Source organism: Rattus rattus, chromosome 11 (genome assembly GCF_011064425.1).
Source record: "Rattus rattus isolate New Zealand chromosome 11, Rrattus_CSIRO_v1, whole genome shotgun sequence".
Lineage (NCBI taxonomy): Eukaryota > Metazoa > Chordata > Mammalia > Rodentia > Muridae > Rattus > Rattus rattus.
Window position 1 is genome coordinate 33,627,503 of NC_046164.1, and position 26,122 is coordinate 33,653,624.

The 26,122-nt window shown below is 44.3% G+C and overlaps 1 protein-coding gene across 1 annotated transcript in view; it reads right to left on the bottom strand.

Annotated features, from left to right (window-relative positions):
- Positions 1-26,122, bottom strand: part of Aasdh (aminoadipate-semialdehyde dehydrogenase) — a 32,571-nt gene that overhangs the window by 1,070 nt on the left and 5,379 nt on the right. The window contains exons 5-15 of the mRNA XM_032916280.1: positions 24,826-25,139; positions 14,634-14,826; positions 12,512-12,753; positions 11,883-11,989; positions 11,241-11,413; positions 9,896-10,088; positions 7,503-7,618; positions 5,727-6,519; positions 3,043-3,206; positions 1,503-1,625; positions 287-418 (exon numbers count right to left, since the gene is read on the bottom strand). Of these exons, the coding sequence (XP_032772171.1) occupies positions 287-418; positions 1,503-1,625; positions 3,043-3,206; positions 5,727-6,519; positions 7,503-7,618; positions 9,896-10,088; positions 11,241-11,413; positions 11,883-11,989; positions 12,512-12,753; positions 14,634-14,826; positions 24,826-25,139 (2,550 nt within the window). The remainder of the gene's footprint in view (positions 1-286; positions 419-1,502; positions 1,626-3,042; positions 3,207-5,726; positions 6,520-7,502; positions 7,619-9,895; positions 10,089-11,240; positions 11,414-11,882; positions 11,990-12,511; positions 12,754-14,633; positions 14,827-24,825; positions 25,140-26,122) is intronic.

Below are 26,122 nucleotides of genomic sequence, written 5' to 3' on the forward strand. Positions count from 1 at the left end.
TTAAATATATGGTGAGATACACACACACACTCACACACACACACACACACACACACGGTAGAGTGACTGAGGGAGACACATCAACCTCAGACACACACACACACAGAGAGAGAGAGAGAGAGAGAGAGAGAGAGAGAGAGAGAGAGAAAGAGATTGATTGAGATTAAACAACCAAGGGCTGAGAAGACAGCTCAATAACAGAACAGTGACTGATCAAGAAAAGTCCGGGTTCAGTCTCCAGGGCTGGGGGTGGGGAGGGGTTACACACAGAACTACGTCTTCCTACCTGCTCTCCTGAGTGTGAGAAGCAGAGCAGACCGCCATCCACGCAGCCAATGCAAACGTAGCGCTGGTAACACCGTGGGGAAGAGAACAACGGCTTTCCACAGGGGCGTTTCCAGATCAGACTCCCGGTAGCCTGTCGGGGCCAAGCAATCATAGTACTGGAGAGCACACTACCAACCACGGGCCTTTAGCACTTTAAAGTTACACTTATTACTGTACGTGTGCACATGCATGTGTGTGAGTACGTGCCATGAGGACACATGGAGGCTGAAGGAGGATGACGTGTGAACCGATTCTCACCCTCCATCACATGGGAAAGAGCTGAACTCAAGTTGTCAGGTGTGGCAGCAAGCGCCTTGGCACGCATGGCCATTTTACAGCAAAGGAAAACTCTTCAAACTACAGTGGCAGTGACACACTGGAGCTCTATGACGCTGGCACCCACACACAGTCGGGAAGTCAGTGCTTACTGAGGAGAGCTGGGACGCAGTGAACGTCAGCCCAGAGCACACGGCAAAGCAGAACTACACAAAGACCAGCTTTAGAGTGGGAAACCACTTCTACAATTCGAACAAATTAACAAGATCTTCCTATACAACAAACAGGAAGCTTTCTGTTGTTGTTTTGCTTGTTTTACTAGGTGTATTTTTAGAAAGGGTGTCACCAGGTAGCCCAGGATAACCTGGAACTCTCGGAGATCCACCTGCCTCTGCCTCCAAGTTCTGGGATTAAAGGCGTTCACCACTATGAGGGATTAACATGACTAAGAAAATCTTGTCTAGAAAGGTTCAAGCAGAGTCTAGAGAGAGGACCCAGTGTGTGAGTGCACATGTCGTCTGTGTAGATGACGCAGGTTTGACCCCAACACCCACACTGCCACCAGCGACCATCTCTGTAATTCCAGTTCCAGGGGATCCCATGCCTCTTCTGACCTCTTCAAGTACCAGACACGTGTACACAGACACACATGCAAACACACAGAATACTTACAAACGTAAAAACAAATCTTTTAACATTTACAAATAGCTGAAGGAACAAGTAACAATAAAACCATAAACTCCTATTTACTTGTTTTTCCAAATAATTTCAATCATTTTAAGTGAATTCTAAGGCATTAATATATGTGTTATATTTAAATGAAAAGTTTTCAGACCTTTAAACATCAAAACCAAAAATAAAGGTAGGTAATACACCAAGAAGTGTTACTTTATACCTACAGGATTTACAGCCAGTAAGAGTCCGCCCAGCGTAGCACAGTACAGATGGTGTGGACCCAGACTCAAACACGGAGAAGAAAAGAGAGCTCCTTCACATTTTAGCTTCCAGACACACTTCTTTTCCTGCAAACAAGAATTGTGTGGTGATGTGGTTAATAAGCCTGTATACAAGGCAGCTAAGTTTTGGCTAGGCTCAGCTGTTTTGCTTTGCTCCTTCTGGTGCTAGGATTGAACCCAGAGCCTTGCTCATGCTGTACCATGAGGCTGCTGTCACAGTCCAGGGGAATGCAGATTTTTTCTCTTCCCCTCTGCCCTCCTCACCCACTCAGGATCCTCTTGCCTCTGCCTCCTCCATGCTGGGATTTCAGGCAGGTAAGTTAGTGCAAAGACAATGTGTGTTTGTGCGTGTGTATACTCATTCTGAATATGCAACTTGGTATGTTTCCTCCACTGACTTTTTAAAATGACTTAAAATAATTTTAATATATTATATTCAAAATAAAATATCTCTTCCTGATCTAAAAACTGTTAGAAACTAATTACTCAATCTTACAAACAACTTTGTGCATATATGTGTCTGTTTCTGATTATTTTGCCAGAATAAAATCATAGGAAAACATTTCTTTGGTCCAAGGGCATGAATGTTCTCAGGCACAATGCTGCTTTACTAAACTTACTGTGAACGCGTGTCATCTTTTTAAGGCGTGTAGCAATGCTGACCTCAAACTCAGCATGTAGCCAAGGATGATCTCGCACTGCCAATCCTCTTGAGAACTGGGATTATACGTAAGCCAGCGGTTTGTGTAGTGTGAGGGGTCGAGCACAAAGCTTTGTGCGTCCTAGGTAAGCGCTGTACCTTTATCTGCGACCCTCAAATGTCTTCCCGGCTAGCATCTCTCATGGACACTGGCTGTCAATCATCTTAGTGTGGGGATCTATGTGCTTCCGGTGTCAGAGTCTCATTCTCGTGGCTTTGAGGACGAAAGGCCTGAGATACTTTTGTCCTCAGCACCTTCTTCCTGGGATCTTATGTGTTCATGTCCCTTGTTTTTGTTTTCATCTGGATCTTTCTAATTAACTTATATTTACTGTTATTTCTATGTATACCAATAAGAGAGTTTTGATTCACTGTTATTTCAAAAACTATCTTAGCCCATTTCTTGTAGTTTTTATTTTCATATAATGGGCCCCTAAAATACCTTACTTTGATTTTTTTCTGTTACGATCATTCTGAATTTTTTATATTGCAGGAATATAAAAGAAGCTAAAAATGTCTAAAGATGTTCAATGTGAACCAATCACTTCTTTCCAGACCCAGTGTTATGCTTGGCCTACGGCTAAGTCCTGATCCCAGACTCGAGAGCACGAGACAGTTACTTCCACTTCTGTGTTTATGATGAACACTGATGAGATGAAATTCTTTTTTTTTTTTTCTTTTTTCTTTTTTTTCGGAGCTGGGGACCGAACCCAGGGCCTTGTGCTTGCTAGGCAAGCGCTCTACCACTGAGCTAAATCCCCAACCCCGAGATGAAATTCTTACATAAATGTCTAAGGCATATGCGTGCTGGTCATGAGATCCGATGTAAATGAGTCCTGTGGTTGGATCCACGGCTGGTGAGCTTTTGACAGCATCTTCCGTAGGAAATGTCCAATGTTTTTCTCCACTATTACTTTTTAGAACATAAACTAATCCATCGTAACAGCCTGCAGAGAAACAAAATATAAAAGTGGAGACTGAGATACACTGATAGAAAATACTTAAATAATGACAATTTCTATTCACTCTCGTTACATATATTTCTGTTCAGTCCTCTGATTTAGATTTCATCAGACATAAAGCAGAAGCTGAACGACAGTCATTTGTGTACAATCCTTACTTAGTGCTGGCGTGCTGGCACATGCCTTCAACCCAGCCCTAGGTCTTCACCTCCTGGGCTCCAGTCACAGCGAACACCGCTGCGCTGGTTCTACAGACCATCGAGCTAAGTCAGTAGAGGCCCCTGTCACCGAGCCTGACAACCAGACTTTGATCCCAAGAGCAACATGGGAGAAAGACGGAACCAATTCCTACCAGTTGTCCTCTGATTTCAGAAGTTCATGTCCACACCCACACTGACAGAACTGGGTTCAAATCCACCCTGGCTGTTGCTGGATAAACTGTCTCGCCCTCCACTCTGAAGGTGACCATACATGGGAGACAGATGCTTAGAACCGTTAGAGAAGAGTTCACATCAGTGACCACCAGGGTTCACTGCGCATTTCCTACGTATCGGGGGCTTCTTCTTGAGACAGGGTCTTTAGCCCCAGGGATCCTATTAGGGGAGGATGGGCCTTCTGCTCCTCCTGCCCCACTTTCTGAGTCCTGGATTACAGGTATGCACCACACACCACCTGGTTTATACAGTGCCAGGACTGCGCCCTGAGCACGAGCCACACCCCCAGCCACACCCCCAGCCTACTTTTGGTTTTTGTGGGGTTTTTTAAAAATTTAATAAATTTAAAAATTTAATAAATTTAAAAATTTAATAAATTTAAAAATTTATTATTTAAATTTTTAAAATTTTTAAAAATTATTTAAATTTTTAAAAATTTAATAAATTTAAAAATTTATTTATTTATTTAATGTATATGAGTACACTGTAGCTATCTTCAGACACACCAGAAGAGGGCATCGGATCCCATTACAGATGGTTGTGAGCCACCATCTGATTGCTGGGAACTGAACTCAAGACCACGTGGCAGTGTCAGGATTTAATAAATCTAAGCGCCTGCACTCTTAGCAACTATACCCTTAACTTCCTTTCCCAAGTGGTGGTCGTGGATGAGAAGGTAGCAGAGATCCCAGACCTTGATGTAATTGAGTAGAAATGGTAAAAAACAAACAAACGAAAAATCAAAAACCTGAAAATGAAGACAATAGAGACACGGACATCCAAATCAGGCGAAGTGGACGGAATGTGAGGGTAGCCATTTAGGACCGTCTCACTGCCTACACTTTACATGGTTCTGATCTCACCCCAGATTCAATGTTGCTGTCACTCACTGAGAGCTTCATGTGTGCCTTGCAGAGTACTAATGGCTCGCTGGTGTACTAATGGCTCACTTAATCCTGCTCATAACTCTGATGGTTGTCAGGGGTTTAAAATACACCCATACATTCTTAGATGATCTTCAAACATGGAGACTAATTCTCTCCGCAGGGCATGGACTGGACTTTGGTGATTTATGTACAATGAACAAAATTAAGCAAAAACGGTAGTCTCCAGTTTCAGAGGCTAGGTCTTAAACGGCACCGTATGGCTCCTATGGGATCACCCACTCTGAGGGAAGTCGGTTCTATATCCTGCAAACATTCAGACAGCTACAGAGAGGCTCATGTGGCACAAGCTGAATATTCTCAGCAAGAAATGAGCTAAGAGCGAGCCTAGGACCCGAGCCCCCATGTGAAGGATGCTGTCCCTGAGGCGCTGGCAAGCATGTCTTCCAGTCCAGAAAGCCTTAGACGCCTACAGAAGCATGGCGTCGCCTTGATCGTCAGCCTCCAAGATTCCTGACCCAGGGGACCTGCTGAGGGCTAGGAGGTCAAAACACAATGTGTTACAGCATCGTGTTCTATGTTTCCATTTTATCCCTGAGAAAAGTGAAGTCCAACGACCTGTCAATGTCAGAGTTCAGCAACAGAGAACCAGGCTAATATCCAGGCTGCTAAGCAGTACAGAGTTAACTAACTACTGACCTGTGACAACAACCAAACAACCACACACACACACACAACAACACACACACACACACACACACACACACACACACCACACACACACACACACACAGACACACAAACCGACACATACACACATGCACACACACATGCACACACACCCACACACACACACACGTGTACACACACACACAGCACATACATGTAACACGCCACACACACACATGCACACACACACACACATGCACACACACACACACACACACACACACGCACACACACACACACACACACACACACACACACACACACTCACACACACACACACACACTCTCTCTCTCTCTCTGTCTCTCTCTCTCTCTCTCTCTCTCTCTCTCTCTCTCTCTCTCACACTCACTCTCTCTCTCTCTCTCTCTCTCTCTCTCTCTCTCTCTCTCTCTCTCTCTCTCTCACACTCTCTCTCTCTCTCAATTTAACTCTACGAGCCCCAGATTCAGAAACTTACCCACTACAATGAAGTTTCCACATTTAGACACACAGGCTGAGGACTCAATCCGGTCTCCAACGCGCTGTTCCCACCTCATCTCCCCGGAGTGAAGGTCCACCGCCTTCACTGTGTGTGAGTGGGAGCCGATATACACGGTTGTGGAGGACGTATCCCCCACAGCAGCTACCACAAGCAGAGGGGAAGCATCTACGCATTTGCCCGTGTCTGACCGCCACCGCTCACGCAACACCATCGGCTCAGCCCCAGCCCCAGGGCTCCCCTCCTGAGAAAGCGGTGGCTTTTCCACCGTTTCATGCAGAGCGGGAGGACTTAGGCTTTTCAGTATTCGAGTGTCAGTCTGTGGAATTAAGTCTGGAGGATGGACTGCATCAGGGCCGAGTCCTGACTCAGGTAAAAGCCTCCCAGTGCCGAGATACAAAGTCTGGCCCCCCCTGCTCAGAGCCACCACGGAGTTTGTCTCGCGGTCTCGGTGCCGGGGCCAGGCGGCCTCCAGACGTGCAGGCTTCCCGCTGGTTTCCTCTGAATCAGGGTCACTGAATTTCCTTTTGGTGGTGTAGCGCCTGTCGCCTTTCAGGTCCTCCCGTGTAAGCACGGCCTGAATGATGTGGTTGTAAACGTCTAAGAAGGAGCTGCTGAGAATTACTTCCAGAAGGCCAGGCACGGGTGCCCCGGTAAGTTTCTCCACCTCACCCAGGAGCCACAGGGACTTGAGGGAATCTCCACCACTATCCAAAAAGACGGACTTGTCGGGGACCTTCGACTCCGCATCCTCAGGGAGACCCAGGATAGACTACAGACGAGAGAGGGGGGAGGAGGCAAATGGTCCAAACCAAAAGATGTTACAGTGTTAAACCTATAACACAGACAGCATCATTGAAAATAGCAGGGAAATGCTAACAATTCGATTAAAAATGATTTTCTCTACACTAATGGTCATCACACCAACTCTGCCACGGGTCACTGTGTAATCACTAAATATAATTCTGTTTAGAGCGGGTTTCCTACCCATAAAATAGGGATAAACTCACAGAAACATCAGCTCTACCAGCCCTCACAGCTGATAGTCCCCACATGGAAATAGCATTGTCCACTTCACTTAAGTCAAACAGCTTTACAAGTGAAGTGATAAGAACTCAGCCCTCAGTTCCTAAGACCTACTAATCAAATGCACCTACTTCACAGAACCTCTTTTTGTTTTTTAGACAGTGTTTCTCTGCCCAGCCCTGGCTGTCTGGGAATTAGCACTGTAGACCGGGTTGGCATTGAACTGAGTGATCTGCCAACCTCTGTCTCCTGAATGCCGGGATTAAAGACGAGTGCCACCACTGCCCAGCTAACGTCCGTATCTTATCTAACAAAGTTTGCTTACCTATTAAGACACACACTAAAAATGCCTTGAGCAGAAACACGTAGCCACTGCAAGTTTCTCAAGGCTAATGATGGAACCCAAAGTGTAGCGCCTAGCCCCTCAGTAGAGCATGGTGTTACCATGGCAGGAGCAGTAGGCACTGCCTTGCCCCTCCCAGGGGAAAGTCATGCATTAAGTGGACACTGGCACCTTTTAAATTACCCCATTTTCAATGAATTTCTTTGTAAGACATTTAATTAAACACTCTGACTTTTATTATGTACAAACTGGATTAAGGAGGGTATGCTAACTGGCATCTGGGCAGCAATAACATTCCTAAAATAGCTTTACTGGCTTACTAGGGACACTAAAATCCCCTATAATGAACAAATCATAGAAATAAATTTGCATTTAAAAAGTTGTACCTTCCATAAACACTGTAATTTCCCCCAAAGTTCCTCTTTTCCATGGAGTTTATTCCTAGGCTGTGAGCTTATGTAGTCTAAATATATCTTGTTTAGCTCAGAAACATCGACTTTACCTTAATATGAAGAGAAATAGCAAACGTTAAAATAACATTTGGACTTTAGCCGCTGGGTTTGCGGCTCAGTAGTAGAGCACGTGTTGAGCATACAAGGCCCTAGGTGTGACTCCACCCCATAAAATGAGCAAATGAATCCACTCAGCCCCAGAGCCACTGTGCTTATTGGTCACACTCTCCACTGTAAAGCTCAGAAGTCATGGAGATCAGCAGTTTGTGGCCAAGGCCACACAGACGGCAGTGAGTAACATGTATGAGGAAAAGAGAGGCCGTTTATCTAAGTTAAAGCGCTCAAGATGGGGCAGGAGTGCGGACGGGTGGGGGGAGCACTGCATACAAGTGAGGCACAAGGAACGAAATGTACCTGGTATAAAAATGTCATGACATGCAGGGCAGTGGTGGTGCACGCCTTTAATCTCGGCACTCAGAAGGCAGAGGCGGGGAATCTCTGAGGCCAGCCTGGTCCACAGAGCAAGTTTCAGGACAGCCAGGGCTACAGAGAGAAACCTTGTCTCAGAAAAAAAAAAAAAAAACTGTCATAATGGATCCCATTATTTTGTATTCTAAGTAAATGCATCAATTTTTTTTAAACATAATGAATAACTAAGCAATTACTATATTTTGAAGTATGGGTTAAATAAAAATCTGATAGAGAGAGAGCTCTATCAGAGTAAATGTTATGGGGTAAGGCACTATACATGCATATACATATATAAAACATTCTAAAAGTGTGTGTGTGTGTGTGTGTGTGGTGTGTGTGTGTGTGTGTGGTGAGCTTTCAGGACTTGAGGTCTCCTATCACAATACCATCAAATCATCAAACCACTAGGCAAGTACAGCAACCACACTGACCAGCTGAGCCTCCTCTCTGGCCCCACGCTTTCCTTTATTAAGCAGGTCTTACTATGCAGCTCAAGCTAGTGTCAAGCTTCCTAATCATCCTGTCTCAGCCTCCACAGTGTTGGGATGACAGGCATGTGGCACTGTGGCTGATATTCAAGAGTGTATGTTCTGTAGCCTGGGCTACCAACTGAAATTAAAACTACCCTGAAATTTCTATCAAGTTACTACTGCAAAAAAAGTTATACCATCTGAAGCTAAGTATCACTAGGCAGAATTTCAATTCTACCACTGTGACAGTTCATTTTATGTGTCAACTTGACAGGGTCATAGAATTGGCCTTCTGTTTAACACTGATTAAACACTGTCTCTAGGGCTGGAGAGGTGGCTCAGCGGTTAAGAGCACTGATTGCTCTTGGTCCAGAGGTCCTGAGTTCAAATCCAAGCAACCACATGGTGGCTCACAACCATCTGTAATGAGATCTGATGCCCTCTTCTGGTGTGTCTGAAGACAGCTACAGTGTACTCATACATAATAAATACATCTTTTTAAAAAAATGTGTATCTAAAATGATATTGGAGGCTAACATAAGCTTATCAACTACTGGACTCAGTACCAGGGACTGTGTTCCTTAAGTGGCTATGGTCAACCCAACCCTTGGAGGCCTGAACAAAACACAAACCAGAAAAAGGGAGTTAACGTTTGTTTCAACCTCACTGTATATGTGAGATGCCCTGCTCCTGGGGCTTAAACCAGTGGCCCCACTGGTTCTCAGGTCTTGTAGGCTGTGTCCAGCTTGCAGTCATAGTATGAGCGAGAGCTCTATCAGTCAGTCTCTGTAATGTTTTTATATATCTATACATTAGTTCCGTTCCTCTGGTGATCTCTCAGAAATACAGACACTGACCAGCTGTGATGGCTGACCTTCAGGGCCAACCTAACTGGATCCAGAGTCACCCAAAAGCCTAAGGGTACCCTGTGTGTGTCTGTGAGGATGTTCAGAGGATGAAGGATTCAGAGAGAACCTTTCCAGGATGTGGGCTGGGGGCATAGAGAGCATCAAGGAGACAGCCTGACAAAGCCCATCTTCGTCCTTCTCTCTGCTTCCTGGCCCACCATCACACGATCTCAGCTGCTCACTGAGCCTTCCCATCATGGTGGACAGACACACCCTAAAGCTGTGAGCCCAAATCTCTCTTCCCTTAACCTCTTTCTGTCAGGTATTGTCACAGGAATGCAAAATAATCCGGGGGGAAATTGCCTATCTGTAAATCATACAGCAGAATAAGACTCAGCTCACAGGAGTTAGCTACACAAGCTAGCTGACAGAGGGTCTCCCATAATCAACGCGGTATCACTTGTAACAACAGCCCTCTGTGGCTACTGATTAAGGAGCACCATTAGTGCTCTCCAGCACACCTGCTGTGTCACTTTACCGTGGCATGTAAACGGAAGGGAATCAATCAGCACCGTGTCATCTGGCAGGGCGTGTGCTGGAAGGTGTTTCTGCAATTCTTTAAAGATGCAATCCTTTACTAAGTCGACTTTGGATACGATGAAGAGAACCAACTTTTCCTGATTATACCATGTAACTGCACAGGACTCCACCTGGCGAAGCTCTTCAGCTACCTGGAAGAGAGATTACCCTCGTTTACGCATGGGAACATCCAGAAGCGAACTCCTGAAGGCTTGGATTTGCTGTGTAAACTCAGTGCTGTGGAATTTAGTTCCAGAAAACACCTGGGATCCTTAAAAAGAAATGGCTGCTATTGGTATCTCCTACTAACAGAGAGTTACCATTTTCAAAACTAATGCATTCTAAAGCAAATAAACCAATGTATTTTCACAGATCTCAAATCTATGTTGTTACTTTATTTATTATGTATGTACGTGTACCTGTGTAAGCTATGTGCATCACGTGAATGCAGGTGCTGGGGAGGCCAGAATGTGCTGGTTCCCCTGCAGCTGCAGTTACACAAGGTTGGGAGCTGTCTGATGTGGGTGCTGGAAAACAACCTGGGTCCTCTGCTGCTGACCTGCTGTGTCACTAGCGGTCAGAGCTGCTAGCCAGGGAGCCATCTTTCCAGCCCCTTGTTTATTTCAAAAGTGGCTGCTTCAAGCCAGGCTTGGGAACTCACACCTGTACCCTAACACTAGGAAGCCTGAGGCAGGAAGCCTCGGAATTTCAGAGAAGCCTGGACTACAAAAAGAGACTTCGCCTCACAACAAAACAACCAAACATTCTCGGATGGACCTAAGAGACACGGTGAGCACTCGCGCCTTTCTGCCTTTCGTTGTAGTTTTTGTAGTCACGGATTTCTTATTTTAGATAAGCTCCTGCTATAGCTCAGGCCGAGCCTGTAACCCTCAGCCTCCTGAGTGACGTTTGCAGACACGTGTCACCACACACACCTCCATGTCTTTTACTCTGATTAATTACAAATACAAAGATGTCAGCTTTAGGCAATGCTGATAGAAAATCTAGCATAGAAATTTGGTGACAGGTGCCTCTACTGTCTTACATACTAGTAGATTAAATTTTATTAAATTAGATTAAGATTTAATACTTAAGGGCTGGAGAGATGGTTCAGTGATTAAGAGCACTGACTGCTCTTCCAGAGGTCCTGAGTTCAATTCCCAGCAACCACATGGTGGTTCACAACCACCTATAATGGGATCTGATGCCCTCTTCTGGTGTGTCAGAAGACAGCTACAGTATACTCATATATAATAACAAATAAATCTTTAAAGAAAAAGTGTAATCCTTAGGTGGCTCCTTACCTGTTGCACAAGCGCAATGCTCAGACGTTTGCCATGGCGCTTGATCTGGCTGTCCTTTCTTCCCAAGAAAAATATCTCTCCACCTTTTACAGTCACAAAGTCTCCTGTGGCTCGCATGGTCCCAAGGGGCACTGTCATTTCCTCATCAAGAAAACAAATTCTGTTCTTCCCACCTTGCAAAGACAAACTCCAATGTCATAAAATACATGGAAAATAGATTTATCAATATCAGAATCAAAGGACCTCTAAAATTCAGTAACTAAGACTCAAACCTTGACTATTTGTATTAAAATGAGGTGAGTTTTAAATGCTACCTGATAAAATTAGCACAGTAACTTTAGGAAGTTAGTAAAGAGATAAAGCTAAATTTGTTTGTAAAACTATGTACGATTTTCAATGTATCTTTAGAACACTGCTAGATACGGTTTTGTCTACAAATGCTAACATTTCACGTTAACTTTCTAAATTATTAGAAACCGCATGTAAGTAATCCAGGTAAACTCTAAATATCTCATGATTATGAAACAATTAAAACCTATCACTGAAAAGTACACGCCACATTAAAAAATCATAAAATGAATAAAAAAAGAAGCTAATTTTTCTTTTTGAAAAAAAAAAATCAACCAACAAATATAAGCCAACCTAAAAATACTTGGCCAGTGCCTTCGTGAACTGGAGAACCATTTTTGTCTCTGACTTCGACCACTGTTCCAAGCAGTGGAGACCCCAGCTGCACAGGGGACTCGAGTCTGCAAAACACAACCCAGAGCACAGAGCAAGTTAAACTTTACATCTGAGCGGACGACTGCCCAGTGGAGTAAAAGCACAACCCAGAGCACAGAGCAAGTTTAAACTTTACATCTGAATGGACGACTGCCCAGTGGAGTAAAAGCATACTATAGCAAATAAAGACAAAACGGTTTACAGTTCAAAGACTGCATGAAGAGAAAGTTTGCCAGAAAGGATGTGTCACCAATTCAGAAGGGTATGCCGGGATCTCGTCACGAGTTACAGGAAAGATTTTGGATTCTTAACTTGAAACATTAGACAAACTATCCCAACAGTGCCTGACAAACCTATTAGTAGGGTTAGGAGAACAGCTCCCAGGCAAGGGTGTGCTTCCCATGCAAGGATGTGACTTCAACAGCCACCATGTTCAGCTGCCACACACAAACAAAACTCACTCCCTCCCCCCAGCATTAATGCTAAGGCCTCAGACAGGAACAGCCTCTCCCCTTGCACCCCTCTTCTGAGTATACTGAAGCCCTTACTTCACAGTAGAATTAAGAATCTCCTCTGGGATCCTGTAGAAAGTGGCCCAACTGGATACCTCTGTGATACCATAAATGTTAAATATCTGCGTTCTATTGCTTTTGCCTCGCCAGCTTTGGAGGACGGTCAGTGAGGGGAAGGCTTCCCCTCCAAGGGCTAGGACTCGCAGAGAAGTATGCGCTGACAGCACAGTGGACTTCATGAGCTCAGATCCAAATCTTCTCAGCAATGTTGGCGTTGCCTGGAAACACATTCAAATCACTTTCCTCCTTCCTTAAGTAAACACAACACTAATTAATTCAAACTCTGCATTTGGAGCCCATGTGGACATTAAGACTGTGTTTTTCTTTCTTTAGTTTAATATTTATTATTATTTTTGGTATGTTTGTATGTGTATGTGCCTGCAGAAGCAGGTAAGAGCAGCAATGCCTTAGAACTGGAGTTACAGGCATTTGCTAACAAGAGACACAGGGGCTGAGCTGAGCCAGGTCCTGTAGGAGAGCAGGAGATCCTCACCGGGACCGCTCTCTAGCCCTGCGGCTGTAAGTTTCCACTGGCAAGCCCTATTTATAAAGCCCTAAGTAAATATTTCACACTCCATCCGTGTTATTGTACATATAAACAGTTCATTTCCTTTTTATCACCAAGGACTATTTTCGCCATTTCCATATAAAATCTAGGATCGACTTGTGAATTTCTACAAATGTCTCCTGGGCTTTGGTAGGACAATACATGTAACATAATTCACAGACAACTTACTGAGAACCGCCCTTTTGACCATGCTGCAGCTTCTACATAAATGTGAGATGTGGACGAGTCTTGCTACTCTTTAAACTTGTTCCTATTTTATCATTTTTATGTTATTGTAACAAAGTACGTTTGTAGTTTTACTTTAGGCATTTCCTTAGTAGAAATGCACATACATGGAAATGCATGAGTATGTACATGTATTTATACGCATAAGTACAGTTGATTTTTACATCAAGTGTGTATCCTCCAGTGTTGCTAAATGCCCAGGACTCCTAGCGTCTCCCCCATTGCCCTTCCTGTTGTCTAGATCCATGACCGTGCTATCTGCATAGGAAATTCCTCCTCTGCCTCCTCCTTTTTCTTCTTTTCCACTTTCTTCTCTTCCTCCTCTTCTTCCTTTTCTTCCTCTTCCTTCCCCCTTCCCTCTGTCCTTAAGAAAAAGTATCAGAAGGCCCATCTTTATCTCTTCGGTGAAACCACTCAGGGTTTCATCACAGATCTGCCGGAGCGCTGGGATTTAAAGTACATGCAACCACACGAGACTATCTTCGGTTTGTCTTTAAGACTTTTTAATTATGTGTATATGTGTGCGATCATGTGTGGGTATGTGCATATATATGTGCAAGTGCCCATTAAGGCCACAAAAGGGTGTCAGGTTCCCTAGGGCTGGAATTACAAGAGCCACCCGATGTGTGTGCTGAGAACTGAACTCCGATCTCTTGGCCGCTGAGCCATCTCCCCAGCACCGTGTCTTCGGTATTTTTCTATTTTCTGCTTTCTATGATAGGGTCATCAGTCTTGGCTGGCCTGGGACTGACATGGATCCACCTGTGGCGTCTGCCTCAGTTGCTAGAATTAAGGGCATGAGCTGGGTACAACCAGTTGGCTTCGGGATCTTTAACTACTTATAATGTAGGATCTTTTAAAAAATTTACATTGTTTTATCTATATGAGTGTTCTGCTCCCATGTCTGTATGTGGGTGCCTCGGGATGACAGCTCCCTAGAGCTCAGGTTCTACTTATGCAATGGGGTAATATCTAGCTCTTGGCAGGAAGCACAGTATGCCTGACTGTGTGGGGAAGGCACCCCAGTAGCACATCCACAGTCAAAGTCAACCCTGCACCCAGTGCCCTCCAGGTGAGTGCCGGAGGACCTGCAGTGCAGCGGCCCTACAGACATGACTGACAGACTTCTTTCATTTAAACTAAACTCGTGCCGTGCTGTGCTGTCACAAGGTAGCAGGTAGCCTTTGATGCTCTAACTACACTGTCACTAACGCCCTGGGAAGAACCTCAGAAATATAAAGGGCCCTCTAAACATCTAACACTAGACAATGCAGAAGAAGACATTTCTGTTGCTACTGAAGTTACCTGTAGAACAGTCACTCTGTGACGGGAAAAGAGAACGTCGGCTAATTTTGATGGGAGCACTTTGACAGAAGTTGGCGCGATAAGCAGGCAGGCCCCACTGGACAGAGCCACGAATATCTCCACCACAGATGGATCGAAGGTCAGAGGAGAAGCCAGAAACAAAACATCTTCTTGAGTGATGTCAAAAAGCGACCTGAAGGCAAACAGAGCACAGTTGTCATGGGGAAGGCCTAAGCCTGGGTGTGCACAGACTCTAAAGCACCCTAAGTAGGGACTGCAGAGATGGCTCAGTGGTAAGAACACCTCCTGCTCTTGTAAAGAATCCAGGTTCAGTTCCCAATACCCACATGGTGGTTCATTACCATCTAAAACCCAATCCTCCTGCTTCAGCCTTCCAATAGCTAGGATTTCAGATTTGCACCTCCAGTGACATAGGCTGCCTTTAAGGAGGAAGCCAGAGACTAGAAGTTTGGTGGCTGCCACTTAGTCAAGCACTCCACTCTCTGTCAGTTATTCAGTCAGACATCACAGTCTGCAATCAGCTGCGTTTATCAATCCTGAGCCAGTCAGATTTCTTCCTGAATGAAAAACCAAACAAGGCTGGAGCGATGGCTCAGTAGTCCAGAGCAAGGGCTGCTCCCACGGAGAGGTCAGGCGGTTTAGTCTAGCTAACTCTAGCTCGAGAGGGAACTGAGGTCTCTGGCCTCTGCATGCACATAACATATTCACGGGTATCTACACACATATACACACAATTAAGGACAAAATAAAATATTTTTTAAAAATTAGCAGCAGCAGCAGCAGCTGGATCTGCACATAATTTCCACCCCACTGACTGTGGTCTGACTGTGCGGACGCCTGTGGGGTTGCTGCTGATTGTCTCCTAGCCACTCACCCATGCTCTCTTTCTCAGCCACACTGTGTGTGTGAGAGTCAGTTCCTAATAATAATCCACTCTTAGTGTGTGTGTATGTGTGTGTGTGTGTGTGTGTGTGTGTACATTTACCTGCACAGCATATGCACAGGCAGGATACCAGAGACCAGAAAATAGCATGGATTTCTCTAAGCTGGAGTTACAGAATGTGTCAGATGTTTGGCTTGTTACATGGGTCTTGGGATTCCAACTTTGGTCTGCATGAATTTGCGGCAAGCACTTTTAACCCCTGTGCCGCCTCTCCACCCCTCATTTGTCTGTTTTGAGACACGGCCTTACAATGTATCCCAGGCCGAGCAGGAAGTCTTAATCCTCCTGTCTCAACCTCCTGAATGTTCCGATACAAGTCAAGCTTACTCACCAATGTTAATGCAGACCCAGTCTTTCCTTTTTCTACCATTTGGAACTCTCTCTTGCATGAGAACAAAGAGTAGCCCGAGAGTTTAAGTTAGGATTCAGAACACGGATTTGTTTAGTCTATGCTACTGCTTTTAAACTGGACATGCAAATCACTGCCTAGGAAAACTGACTCTCTTTAAAAAAACACCTTTAAGTGTGGCATAAAGATCTTTAAAAATCGGAGCTGGAGAGATGGCTCAGTGATTAAGAGCACTAGCTACTCCTTCTAGAGGACCCTGGTTCAATCCCCAGTACACACATGGAAGCTCACAACTGTCTTAACTCCAGCTCCAGTGGATCCGATACTCTCCCACGGACATATATCCAGGTAAACAATAAAGCACACAAAAATAAATAAATTATCTTTTTAAAAAGTTAGAAAAAGGGCTGGAGAGATGGCTCAGCGGCTAAGAGCACTGACTGCTCTTCCAGAGGTCCTGAGTTCAAATTTCAGCAACCACATGGTGGCTCACAACCATCTATAATGAGGTCTGATGCCCTCTTCTGGTGTGTCTGAAGACAGCTACAGGGTACTTATATAGAATAAATAAATAAATCTTAAAAAAAAAAGTTAGAGGGTTGGGGATTTAGCTCAGTGGTAGAGCGCTTGCCTAGGAAGCGCAAGGCCCTGGGTTCGATCCCCAGCTCCGAAAAAAAGAACCAAAAAAAAAAAAAGTTAGAAAAAGAACCCATGAGTTGTGGGTTTGTTTTTTTTTTTAATCTCTAAAAATCTAACTATGGAGTATCTGTGCCTCACACAATGGGTAATGCAAACTTCAATTTTTAAGGGAATTGTTCTTCATACATACTCTCTGGTTTCCTGGTGAGATGTTCCAAGTCAGCAAACTTTCTTTCCTCCCTCCTTCCTTCTGTTTTAGCCAGGGACTCACTATGAACCCTGAACTTGGGATCCCTCTGTGTAGGAAGCATGCATGTTGTTATGTTAAGCACTTGCATGTTACAGGATATTTGATTATTGGGTGTAGAAATCCTAGTTGCTAGCAAACTATAAAAGCCTAAATGGATGAGTCTTGAAGAGATGCGGTTGGGTGCCTCTAAAAGCCTCCACAGATAAGAATGCTAAAGAACGGGAGGTTCCGCCTATTTGAAGGCAAGCTGCTTGAAGAGGTCTTGTGACCTCTGATCTATGACCGAGGCACACGGGCGGTCTGGAGCTACCCATAAAGGTGAAATGGTTCAGCACCTAGTGACTTGGCTTGGAGCCCCACCACCATGACTATGTCATGGTTCAGCCTGGAAAGGATGTAGAGGAAGAGTTAGAGATTTCTTTTATATTACTCGGGCCTTTACTAGAGCTCTCTCTTTTCTCTCTCTTTTGGCTTGGAAGAACTTTTATGAAGGACCTCTAGGTAAGAGGGATTTCCTCTTTGGGCCTTCAGGCAACTGGCAGGACACAGGAAAATGTAGAGGGCCGCAATAACATGCGCCACCACTAGATGGCGCTGGCTTCCACTGCGCCCCACGTGGAAGGCCAAGTCAGTCAAGATGGCGCCAGCCTTCGCCGCGGTGTCCCGGCCCCCCTTCTCAGGAAGTTGACTGTGCGCATGTGCAAGAGTGCCTTCGTGCCAGGTCTTTGCCCATTCCGGGGCGTGCCTGATGAGGTCATGAGTAAGCAACCAATCAGGTGTGGATGCGCGGCATTAGGGGGTATAAAACACACCATGTTGGCGTGACAAAGGGGCTTCCTCTTCTAAGATTAATAAAGTTGATCACAGTAAGGATTTCTATATGTCCACGTGCTTCTTGCCGGCGGGAGGTCGCGCGTGGGACATTTGATGCCGAAACCCGGGACAATCACATCACCGGCGCTATGGGAAGCCTTCGTTTCACGGAAAAAATCCAGAAACTGTGGAATGCAGGTAAAAAACTCTGAGAGACCATGTAGCCTTGATCTGCTCCAACTCAGTCCCCTGCCGGACGCGGCAGGTGCCGCTATGGTTGCTCTGGCAACCCTCGGGTGGTTTCTATTGACCTTTGAGTTTCTAGTTACCGCCAAACGGCATATAACAGCAAAGCGGAGAGTGTTGGGGTGAGGGCGGAGAGCGTCAGAAACAGAGGGTAGTGAAAAGTTGCAACGAGAAAAGGATCCTGATCGATCTCAAGCACTAGGCCCCCCTGCGGTCTTACCACCGCCAGAGGTGAAATATTGGGAAAGAATGCCCCGGGAAAGAAGGGAGGAAATAAAAGGAACACAATATTTTGGGAGAAAAATTTTGTCTTTATGCCTGTAAAAGGTGTACTTAAGCTCCGGCGCCGGCTCTCGGGACGCCGCGGCGTCCGTGCGCTGATGCGACAGCTTTGCAGAGTCATGCTGATCAGATTTGATCGAGGCAGACCGCCTGAAAATTTATTCAGGAGAATCAAACAAAAGGACATCTCAGTGCCCGTGCACAGCCTGATGGAGTTTATGTAATTGGGTTGTGAGTAAAAATATTCAGGGCTGTGTTTCACTTCCATACCATTGGCAAATGTCGGTCGTGCCGCTCAGATAATATATCTCAGTATCTTACAGGAATTGGGTTTCAACACGTTGGTGGACTAGTCCAGGAATTGAGACAATCCATTGCCCATATCAACTCCACCCGAGTGGATAGTCAGCGTGGACACCATCTAGTTTTTTCCCTCTTTGTCTATTGTTTGTCTCTGGTGCACCAGGATGTCTCCGTGTCTGTCAGTGTATATCTGTGGTTTTGTTTCTCGTTGTTTAAATGTTTTATGTTTCATGTTCAAAAGAAAAAATGGTAAAAACCTTATTTGCCGGTCGTGCACACCTTGACTTGGTTTTAATTCGTTTCAAAAAGGAACAAATGAATAAAAAACAGTTTCAATCAGGTCTTTGAAGCCCTGTGCCTAGAGCCAGGTGTCTAGATTAGCTGGAGGAGCTGCTTAGAGGCTGGCTAAGCGTCTACACGGGCTGATCTTAAAGGTGCTAACAGCTTCTCAGCTTCTTTGGTACAAGAGTTGATAGCTGTTTCTCTTAGAAAAATCCCTGACTGATTAATTGACTCAACAGGTGACAAGGTGCATCTCTTAAAATCATAGCTAAAAAGGTAAAAATCGTGTTTGGTGTATATATTAAGATATGTGTAGCCACTTCAATTTTGTTTCTCATTGGTTTTAAATGTATAATATGCTCTGCTTGTCTTGGTTGTGGACTATTGGCTTTCAAGTTATTAGATATGGTTAAAAAAGTATAATATTGGTAACAGAAAGTTGGCTTAAAACTGTAATTTGGATGAAGTAATTCTAGACAACATGTGACATTGGGCCACCCTAGTGAGACAGGTCAAAATTGAGGTAATGTTTTTATGGAATTCTTATGCTAGAAACCAGGCTTCTAAAAGAATTTAGGACATTGTCTAGAAAGGTATTGGAGACCGCACCATTGTGCGTTCAAATGTAGAATTGACAGTCAAACTTTACAACATAATAGATAGACTTCGGGTGCCTTGGAGACTAGATTGTTTGTTGGGGGTTGAGTTTTGCTTTCCAAAGGTGTGGCTTGCCCTGAAGTTATCTGTATTTTAATGCTAATTCCACTGCCCCAAAAACAGCTGCCTAGCAAGTTTTGCTTTCTAAAGCTGTGGCTTGCCCTGAAGTTATCTGTATTCTAATGCTAATTTCCACTGCCTGGAGAACAGCTGCCTAGTCACGTACTCAGAACTCAGGTGACCTTGTGGTGGTGCTCTGGTGTTACAAGGAGAACTTAAGGATTGTAATTAAAGATTGCTAACGTTACACTAACTCAAGCTTATTTATAATTGAGAAAAAATCAAACAGGTAGAGATTGTTACAGGATTTACGAAGGATTGATGAGGTTTGGGAACTTATGAGAACATTACAGCCAGTTTCCTTACTCCAACTGCCATTTCAAGATAGATCTAGAGGATTGATTTTGAGTTTTCATTTCGTGAGCTTGCTTACAGTTTTAGAGAGCCCATAGAGTGATATCATTAAAAGTGGCTAACAGCCTTATATTATATAATTTTGTTACTTCTTCAATGTAAAAAGTTAGAACCTTAAATCTTTCAGTGTATATGAAAATTTTTACTACAAACTTTTGCTCTCAAAATGAGCTTTAATATTTGGGGAGTAGCTGTTACACTACTCCAGAAAAGAATATTTGAAACTAATTTTAAACTACTAAAGATATGTTAATTGGCTAAGTACCTCACCTTACCAGAGGACTTAGGTCTTTGTTATGCACATTAGAGATTAAGCTTCAGCTGTGTTAGTACAGAGTTGTGGACTGGAGTCATGGAAGTATTTTGAAAAGAAACCTGGTAAAACATATCTTATTCCAAACAACAGTTAATTGGTTATTACTAAATACTGATATTTGGCCTATTACTTATACAAATTTTTCAGGCAAAATTGATAATTTTACTCTTCACATGCTTTTGTACTTCCTACATATTTGTGAGTACTACCCATAGGAAATGCGCTTAGAGTATTTATAGGTGGTTCATCTAATAAAAAGGCTACAGGTATGATTGGATCACTTGCTTATTCTCTTGAGTTTCTGCTGCTTCAGCACAGATTATTAAATTCCATGCTTTAGCCGCTGTTTTTAAAATGTTAAAAATCAAGCTTTCACTTCATATACTGATAGTCATTGTGTGGTTTGTGGTTTACAATTGATTTCAATTACTTAATGCTTTATTGGAGACAGGCTTTCTACTTAAAATCAGTGAGTGATTTCAGTGTAAATTGTCTGACAACTCACTGTCCTTTCAGTGCTCTGGCTCAGACAACTAAACAAAACCATAGACCCAGCTCTTTGAAAATGGTAATGGGGTTGATAACACACCCTCACGAAAAGAGGAAGACTCCATTTGCTTACTTTCAACTCCCAGCTTCACCCTGCCAACTCAGAGATTTCAAAATAAGGCTAAATCTGGACCTTGTTTACAGGATTTGACATTTCTAATTAATGCTTATGTTTAGGTAAATAAAGTTTGTGAGGTGCTGGAGAGATGGCTTAATGATTAAGAGCACTAAATACTGTTCCTTAATAGACCATTTAAGAACTTAAACTGGATTGCCTGGGCTCTTTAACAAGGGAGGACAGATACCAGACAGATTAGGCCTTACATAAGAAAAATTAGTGAAAAAATCTCATTCTTTATATATCCAATACAATAATGCTGGAGATAATAATTTGGTATACAAGTCAATTTATAAATACAAGTGCTCATTGTCCTCAATTTAATCCTCGAGGACTTACCTTAATAAATAATATCTTTACTATATCTTAATAAATAAAAAGGGGGAGTTATCCCTGTATGCTAAATAATGCTCCTTTTATTTCAATTTTAAAATTTTGGATGCCAAAGTTTATGGCACCCTACAACTAGGCATACTTCTGCCTAGGTGAAATAGAGAGATCCACTTATTGACATGTTCCTGTCCAGATATTTTATATGGGGAAGAGGGAATGTTTGTGTTTTTTCTACAGGATGCTACAAGAGTGTGCCAGCTGCCTGGGTGGTTGCTGAGACTTGCTGATCCTGGTTACATGAAGATTCAGCTCTCGTGGTTCGGGTCCCTAGAGTCATTCCTCTGCCCTAAAAGGAAGATGGAAGATCCCCCCTTCACCTTTTGTCATCACAGAGATTTTTGCGTTGCTGCAGTCAGTGTTACGCTCGTGTGTTCCCGTCCACTGTGGCCCTCACGCTCAGACTCTGTACACTGCTGCTTGCTGACTCCAGCTGTTACCCCCTGTCCCTTCATTTCCCTGGTGACTCTTGCTGCCTTAACTGGTAACTGGTGTTGCCATTTTACAGACTGTAGCTTCACAGAAAGCCATCTGTGTAAAGCTACAATGACTGGAGAACTCTGTCCTGGTCATACAGATCTCAGAAATTGGTTCCATTGTCTGCTGGTTGTTCCAGAGAAAAATGACTGATCCTGAACTGTCCTGGAAAAGACCTTGACACTTTCGCTGCTATTGTAGCAGCCATTACTGCTGCAGACATTGTCTCTGCAGTGTCTGGAGTTATCCTCCCCCAATCTATTGTTAGACAAGTACAGTGGGTGAACTTTCTGGAGTAGTTACTAACAATTGGGAATTCTAAATTTCATTATAGGAGTGGCTTGACCACGGCCCTTGGTGGCAACAGCTGAGGAGGACCAAATGAAGTGCCCACTACTTATCGAGAGTGGCTCTGTTTGATGCAGCCCTATGCTGTGGATCAGTATTCATACCATGGTTGGTTTGCAAACTCAGATCTCAACAGTAACGTGACAAGGCCGTTATTCACTCAAGCACTTGTGGCCATTGTACAAAGGGCCTCCCCTGGAATTTGGTTATCTTGCTCAGGACTTACTCTGTATCTGAGTTCCCTGCTCCTGCACCCCATGGACCTGTGGGACCATTGCACTGGGAGGAGAGGGATACTCTCTGTATTCTGAGTTCTCTGCTCTTGCACCCCATGGACCTGTGGGTCCATTTGCACTGGGATTGAGAGAGACTCAGTGATTTCCTTTGATCAGCCCCTGCACATCGCTGAGGTTTCCTCATTGCACGTGATAGGGTGATCATGACTGCTATAAAATTATAATTATAAGGGTGAGATGTAGAGGGCCGCAATAACATGCGCCACCACTAGATGTCGCTGGCTTCCACTGCGCCCCACGTGGAAGGCCAAGTCAGTCAAGATGGCGCCAGCCTTCGCCGCGGCGTCCCGGCCCCCCTTCTCAGGAAGTTGACTGTGCGCATGTGCAAGAGTGCCTTCGTGCCAGGTCTTTGCCCATTCCGGGGCGTGCCTGATGAGGTCATGAGTAAGCAACCAATCAGGTGTGGATGCACGGCATTAGGGGGTATAAAACACACCATGTTGGCGTGACAAAGGGGCTTCCTCTTCTAAGATTAATAAAGTTGATCACAGTAAGGATTTCTATATGTCCACGTGCTTCTTGCCGGCGGGAGATCGCGCGTGGGACAGGAAAACATTATTCTAGGAAAGGGAACTAGGAGCCGTCTTGGGTTTATTGGAGCTCAAGAGAAAGGCAGAGTAGCTCAGTAGAATGACACGGAAGAAGATTTCTAAGGAGCTAGCAGTTTACTTGTGGAATCAGGCTTGTGAATAGATATTTGTATATAGTTAAGAAAATAAAGTTACCTTAATGAGCTAGCAGGTTTCTACCTCAGTTTACACCTGTGTCTTCACTAGTATAAATATTAGATAATCTAAATGGTTGTGCTTGTGTTTGCAGATAAGCAGTAGATGTACGACCTGTTTGCTATCCAGAAGGCTGGGAACAGATACGGTTAATAGCCGGTGACCTGTGCACCATCCAGGAGGTCAGACCTTACGTTTACCTCAGTCATCTACAGAACTACCTATCCTTCGGGGACACTTACAGGGGCGTTGTTAACCTTGAGCCTCCTCCCCACTTAATCTAGAGAATACAGCTTGTAAAAGATGTTACTGGTATTTACAAGAGTCTTCCATGAAGTCCTGTCTTAAGCTTTGTTCTATACACAGGACTGACTTAATTATCATAGGAAACTTTTCCCCAGATTGTGCTGTGCTTAAATATGCCTAATAAACTGTGCCATGTCGGAATCTCAAAGTATGAACCAACACCAGCTACTGAGTCATGTCGAACCAAATTTCCTTCTTACCTCCCCTGATCCACACTCTGCCAGCCATGGTGTTTGCAGAGAGCCTCACACACCTACCTCAGCCTACCAGTTAATTACACAGAGCAAACTACAACAGGCTTTCAACAAAGTCTAAATCCCAACGGGCTGTGGTGGCACACACCTTTACTCCCTCCCTGGGAGGTAGAGGCAGGTAGATCTCTGAGTTCAAGGCCAGCCAGGTCTACAGGTTGAGTTCCAAAACAGCCAGGCCACACAGAGGAACTCTGCCTCAAGAAGAGAACAACCAATTTTTTTTAATGACATAAAATTATGAAAGTATCTTACCAGACTCCTCCTACCAACTGTTCCCGCCCCCACTTCCCTAGGGCCATGCCTGTACTGCTTCACGCCTTCTCTGCTTCTTCCTTATAAAATGGGTATCCACAAGAAGAAACTCATACTGAAACCAGGGCGAACTTAATGACAGGCAAATCTATGGTGACTCCTCATCATGTAATGGATTAATTAAAACTTGAGTTTAATTAATGTGCGTGATTAATACTTTAATTAATGTATCCTGACAGAGCCATATAGAAAAACTCCTTCCTCCCATACTTAATTGGTGCCTTTGCCAAAGAAACATTTCTTCCTCTTTTTAGACTAATAATTAAAACTCCAAAAGTAAAGTTGGTGGTACAGGCCTGTAGTCCCAGCGACTGGGAAGGCTGGGGCAGCAGAATAACAAGCAGAGGCCAGCCTAGCTGCAGAGCAAGTTCAAGACCATCCTGGGCAACTCAGTGACATCCAGTGTCACAAGCAACACGGGAGTTAGAGACAACTCACAGGTACAACCTTTATCTACCATGTGTGAGGCCCAGAGTTCAGTGTGGACATGCACACATACATACACGCACATTAATGCACACGCACACACATGTGCACACACATGTGCATACACGCGCACAGCTTCTGTCCAATCATCTGGTTACTCTGTAATTTGCCTGGATCCAATTGTTCAGTTACTTAGGTTTATACATTGAGGTCAAGATTTACAATAAAACAAATACGTAAAATTATTCTTTTTCAAAATATAAGATTTTTATTTTGTTTTGTTGTCCTGAGTCTCTCTCCATAGCACGAACTGGCATCAAACTTGTAATCTTTCTGCCTCTGGCCTCTCAAACACCTCTGAGTCCCACGACACCCAGCTTAAAACACAAGGACAGGATTCCAAGGACAGAACTTACCGGAAGTGCTGGATGTTAGGCAGTATGCACGCGTGAGGCACTCTGACGATCTTCGGTGTCCCTGTGGTCCCTGAGGTATGTAGGACATAGGCCAGGCACCCCTCACGCCGCATGTCCATGTGCCCCTTCTCTTGGCTCCCGTTCTCACCATTCACTCTCTCTTCTCTGTCATTCACCTTGCATTTATCTGTTCTGTCACTGAGCACTGAGTTCACCACACCATCTTCCCAGTGCAGTCTGAGGAGTACCAGGTCCTTATGTTCCACTGAAACTGTATCGTAGTTCAAAACTGTTTCATGTGAAGATTTGAATTTCTGTTAGAGAAGAAATTTACAAATATTAACGTGTTAAACAGGGAGATGGTGGTGCACACCATGGGAGGCAATGCAAGCTGATCTCTGACTTTGAGGCCAGCCTGGGCTACAGAGTGAGTTCTGATACAGCCAGGACTACACAGAGACAAATGCTGTCTCAAAAAATAAACAAAACAAACAAATAGATAAAATTAACATGTTAAAATAATTATTTCATGAAGACTGTGAAATAGCCATTTTCCGCCAATGTGGCTGAGGAAGGAGGGGAGTACTAGCTTGTATCCTGGGGCAAAGGCAGAAGTGAGGCAGAGCTCACTTATCAAGAGTTAAATGTTCTTACTTTTAAACACCTTCAAGGCAGACATGTAGAAAAACACATACTTACAATACAACACGGTAAAAGCTATAAGGGCTCATAACTGAATGTTAACTCCACACAAAGGGTCAGAGACTTCAGAGGCAATATTGTCTCCAAACGAGGAGGTGGGTAGTTCAGACAACCACCAATATGGAGCACATGATCTACGAGAGCTGACACTGGAGGACACTAAGCACCTCAAAAATGTGGAAAAATGGCAGAGAAGGTGAGGTTTGGTATGGACAGGAGATGAAATGAGAATCTTCAATTACTCTGCATAATCAGCATAAAGGAGTTCGGCCCTGACCTGTATGTGATGGGACCCAACTGACCCCAGTGGCAGAAGCACGGGTCTAAAGTATTAAATGAGAGTCACTTCCTGAACCCCTCCTTTACCATGGTCCCCTGCTAGTCTTGCACAAGGACTGGACACCATGCATCTGGGAGCAGAGCTGGCGGAAGTTGTGCTGTCTGTTACTGAGCCAGCCACTGCAGGGTTCTGACCTGGCTGCTTTCCTGTGATCTGGAAGAAGCTGGATGAAACAAGGTATGTTTAGTTTGGTTGGTTTGGGATTTCGGGGAATAAGCTCTGTTCTGTGGCCCTGGCTGGCCTGGAATTCACTAC